The sequence below is a fragment of the Aotus nancymaae genome, unplaced genomic scaffold (assembly GCF_030222135.1).
Source record: "Aotus nancymaae isolate 86718 unplaced genomic scaffold, 86718_ANA_hifiasm-v0.15.2.pri h1tg000036l, whole genome shotgun sequence".
Lineage (NCBI taxonomy): Eukaryota > Metazoa > Chordata > Mammalia > Primates > Aotidae > Aotus > Aotus nancymaae.
The window spans coordinates 36,742,071-36,746,970 of record NW_026988450.1 but is presented as its reverse complement, the minus strand read 5'-3'; the positions used below and the strand labels follow the sequence as shown (position 1 = coordinate 36,746,970).

The window sequence follows — 4,900 nt, the reverse complement described above, 5'->3', positions numbered from 1 at the left end:
TATTATCACCACTTTTTTTTTTGTCCATTCCAAAAGGTATGTGGGTGTGTCTCAGTTTGGTTTTTAAAAATCTCCATTTCTTCTTCAAATATTTCCACACCAAAAATCTGTTTTTTGGAACGACAAAATATATAGTAAATCAAAATCAGAGGTGGCGAGGAATAAAAGACTACACACTGGGTACAGTGTATACTGCTCGGGTGATGGGTGCATTAAAATTCCAGAAGTCACCATTGAAGAACTTATTCATGTAACCAAATACCACCTGGTATTTGGTTTCCCAAAAACCTATTGAAATGAAAAAAAAAATTTAAAAGAAAATATTTGTTTAATGGTTAAAGCTTTTACTTCCACTTCTTGGGAGTCTACAAATCCGAAGAATATATGGTAGTTCTCAGATACTATTAATAAAAATCGTTACCAGTAGAAAAACTCTCCATTTCTTCTTCAAATATTTCAACACCCAAAGTCTATTTTTTAGAATGACACAATATATAGCACATCAAAATCAAGCTGTAAGAAAAACATTATAATTTTTTATCACATATTTAAGTCTAAGATAAGGGCTCTGGTGTCAAGTAGTCTCAAGCTTGTAGAGTACAGTTAACAATTGTCCAGTAAAACAGAAATTTAAAACAGTTGTATCTGTTTCCAGTAAAACAGAAACGAACTGTATGTGGAGCCATACAGTCTAAGTTTGTATACCATATCCACTATGTGTAGTCATGTGATCTTAGATAATCATGGGAGCCCTAAGGGCCCTCAATGGCCAAAGCTAAAACAATATTAGCAAATAAATAAATGAAGTATAAAATAAATACTCAAGAGGCCACACTATATAAATAAATGAATACATTAATAAAGAAACACCTACAAAAATCTCCCTCATAGAACAATTCCTAATAATTGATGTGGATGCTCTGTCCTCAAGAAACTAGAGCATAAATCCTGAAGTGAAAGATATGCAAAGCTACTTCCTTTCAAACGGTACAGTATAAAAACAGAGGGAGAGATGTTTATAGCATACAGTGGAGAAACTCAAGCAACATTACCTCAGTCAGGTGACCATTAACATCAATGATGATAAGTCATGTCCATAGTCTGTACTCTTAATGGGATGGCATTTTCCTCTGTTGTCTTCCTCCAAAAACATAAAGCACCAGTGTTAGCATGGGAAAAACATCAGACAACTCTCTATTGACAGACATTTATAAGATATGTGACCAATACTACTTAAGCTGTCATGTACATGAGAAGCAAAAAAAGTCTAAGAAAAGGTCACAGCCAAGAGAAGCATAAGGAAACATGATTAATATTGTATCATGGATGGGATCCTCAAACCCCAACAGGTCATTGGATAAAAACTAAGAAAATATAAATAAAATATGGACTTTAGTTAATAATTAAGTACCAGTATTGGTTAATTAACATAATGAATTTATCATTCTAATGTAAAATGTTAGTAATATGGAAACTGGGTGCAGAGTATGCAGGAATTCTCTATGCTATCTTTGTAAGTTTTCTGTAAATCTGAGACTGTTCCAGAATTTTTAAAGGTGCTATTTAAAAAATTAAATTGCCTAGACACTCACATTCAAAGGTAAAAATTATTTATTGGATAAAAACTTACCAGCAATATGTTGGTTATATGAACCCATTTGCATAATAGAACAAATTTAAATTGAAAGTAAAAGGTGAGAAAAGATACAGCAAACACTATCAATCAGAAATCTTGGTTGCATGTATAAATATTGGGCAAAGAAGAGTTTAAGGATAAGGATACTTTAATATGAGAACATAGATTTAAAAAAAGTTGAAAAGGAATGTTTCATAATAATAATGGCAATCACTCAACAGGAAGAAAAAACAATTACACATTTGTATGTACCTAATATCAACTGAAAATATATAAAGCAAAAACTCTGACAAATTTAATAGAATAAATATGTAGCTCCTCAAACTTAACTAGATTTTGAAATGTCATTGAGAAACTGATAGAAGAGATAAACAAAATACGTATAACTATAAAAAATTTGAAAAATGTATTAACCAACTATATCTCTCTCCCTCTCTGCTTATATATCTGTCAATATTTATACTTCTACTCATATCTACACCAAGTACCTGAAGACTGCATTCTTTTCAAGCGAACATGGAAATATAAATCAAGCCTTAAGAAATTCCAAAGGTCTTAACTTATACAATGTATGTTCTCTGATCATAGTTGAATTAAGCTAATTATTTACAACAGAAAGGTAACTTGAAAAATTCCAAATATCTGAAAATTAAAGAATACAATACCTGAACAGGAACCTCAAAAAAGAGGATGTCCAAATAACCAATAAGCACATAAAAAAGTGTTAACCCATACTCCTGTGGAAAGTCCACATGAAAACCACATGATCTAACGTACGCCTACCCATATTTCTTTTTTTTTTTTTTTCTGGGAGACAGTCTTGCTCTGTCATCAGGCGCCAGGCTGGAGTGCAGTGGCGCAATCTCGGCTCACAGCAACTTCCGCCTCCCGGGTTCGAGCAATTCTTCTGCCTCAGCCTCCCGAGTACCTGGGACTACAGGCGCACGCCACCACGCCCTGCAATTGTATTTTTAGTAGAGACGGGGTTTCACCATATTGGCCAGGCTGGTCTTAAACTCCTGACCTCGTGATCAGCCCACCTTGTCCTCCTAACGTGCTGGAATTATAGGTGTGAGCTACCACTCCTGGCTCAATTTCACTTCTTAGTAAATAAAAGCAATGTACGCATAAAGCTATTATGACATGTGTAAGAGGAGCCGGAAAGGATTCTTCAAACAGGAATAGAAATGAATACAAGTAGCTGGCAGAGTAGGAGAAAACTTGAGAGAAGAAGCGGAACCCTTGTTTCAGACAGCGTGATTCTTTTTTTTTTTTTTTTTTTTTTCCTGAGACGGAGTCTTGCTCTGTCACCAGGCTGGAGCACAGTGGCGCAGTCTCCACTCACTGTAACCTCTGCCTCTCGGGTTCAAGTGATTCTTCCACCTCAGCCTCCCAAGTAGCTGGGACTACAGGCGCGTGCCACTACGCCCGGCTAATTTTTGTATTTTTAGTAGAGATGGGGTTTCACCATGTTGGCCAGGATGGTCTCGATCTCTTGACCTCATGATTCGCCCGCCTTGGCCTCCCAAAGTGGTGGGAATACAGTTGCATAGCCACCGTGCCCGGCCCAGATCGCGTGATTCTAATGAGAGTTGTGTCAGGGAACCTCAGAGCATTTGTGATTTCGGCAGGGTGACGAGGAATTTCATCCGGGTCGACCTCATATGACGCAGGCGCAGTCATAACGGAAAGTTCTTCCGGGCCAGGTCGTGCCTGGTAAGAAGACGTACTTCCGCTTGCTCCCGGTACGGAACTTCCTTTTAGGAAGGAGATCATCGATCGAAATGGAGAGCAAAAGACCACGACTGCTCCAGGAAGAGGACAAGCAGAAAAGAATAGCCAGAGTGGCACTCAGTGCACCTTCCATGCTACGAAAGAACCAGCTAGGTTTCCTCAGATTCACCAATTATTGCCGTTTAGCTCGTGAGCTGCGTGTGAGCTGCATGCAGGGGAAGAAGGTCCAGATTTATAGCTGTGATCCATCCTCTTTGATAGGCGTCCGATTTAACTCAATACTGGCGAATACCAACACTGACCAGGTCTTCACAGTGAACCAAGTCGAAGCTGGCGGCTTCAGGTATGGCATCATCACCATCGAAGGTCTGAGGACCCCTGAGCTCGACGTATACTCGCACAAAATCCTGTACGTCCCTAACCGGAAGGTGAATTCTTCGTGCTGGGCCTCACTGAATCATTTGGATTCCCACCTTCTGCTGTGCTTCGTGGGATTTGGAGATACTCCGAGCTGTGCCGTGCTGCTCCCAGCGTCGCTGTTCCTAGGTAGCTACCCAGAAAACTGTCAGCCTGGCGTGCTCTGCACTTTCCAGATCCCGGATGCATGGTCCTGTGCCTGGTCCATGAGCGTCCACGCATATCACTGCTTCAGTACAGGTTTGTCTCAGCAGGTCCTGTTGACCAACGTGGCGACTGGACACCAGCAGTCATTTGGGACTAACAGTGATGTCTTGGCCCAGCAGTTTGCAACTATGACTCCTTTGCTGTTCAATGGCTGTCGCTCTGGGGAGCTTTTTGGCATCGATCTGCGTTGTGGAAATCAAGGCAGGGGATGGAAGGCCATTTGCCTGTCCCATGACTCAGCAGTGACCTCTCTGCAGATCCTCCAAGACGGGCATTGCCTGGTGGCGTCAGACATGACTGGAACGATCAAGCTGTGGGACATGAGGGCCACTAAATGTGTAACACAGTATGAAGGTCATGTGAATAAGTCCGCCTACCTGCCCCTGCATGTGAACGAGGAAGAAGGTGTCGTGGCGGCCGTGGGCCAGGACTGCTACACGAGAATCTGGAGCCTCCGTCATGGCCATCTGCTCACAACCATACCCTCCCCATACCCTGCCTCGGAGAACGACATTCCCAGTGTGGCCTTCTCTTCTCGGCTTGGCGGCTTCCGAGGAGCACCAGGGCTGCTCATGGCTGTCCGGGAGGACCTTTATTGTTTCTCCTACAGTTAATTCTTCAGGGTGCAGCCCAGAGAAACGTGGATTGGACTTGAAGAAGTAAAGAGTATGGTATTACCGTTTCTATGAGCGCATTTTAAGAGTTTTTCCATGTTTGTAGATTCCATTCATCTGGCTGCTGGGGGTAAGGTGCTGTTTTATGTGAAGATAGTTTTGTAAAGTTATTTCAGTTAAACTGTGGGCTTAGAGAGTTTGAAAGTCCTTTTCATAAAAGGTTACTACTTCCTTTTTTTTTTTTTTTTTTGAGACGGAGTTTTGCTCTTGTTACCCAGACTGGAGTGCAATG

At 41.1% G+C, this 4,900-nt stretch overlaps 1 protein-coding gene across 1 annotated transcript; it reads left to right on the top strand.

Moving 5' to 3' along the window:
• The first annotated feature begins 3,420 nt into the window (after window positions 1-3,420).
• Window positions 3,421-4,608, top strand: DCAF4L2 (DDB1 and CUL4 associated factor 4 like 2). Its single transcript, XM_012465086.2, has one exon. The coding sequence runs from the start codon at window positions 3,421-3,423 to the stop codon at window positions 4,606-4,608; it is 1,188 nt and encodes a 395-aa protein (XP_012320509.2).
• Window positions 4,609-4,900: the final 292 nt, after the last annotated feature.

Coding starts and splice junctions, on each gene's coding strand:
- DCAF4L2 (XM_012465086.2), top strand. CDS start 3,421: ATGGAGAGCAAAAGACCACGACTGCTCCAGGAAGAGGACAAGCAGAAA.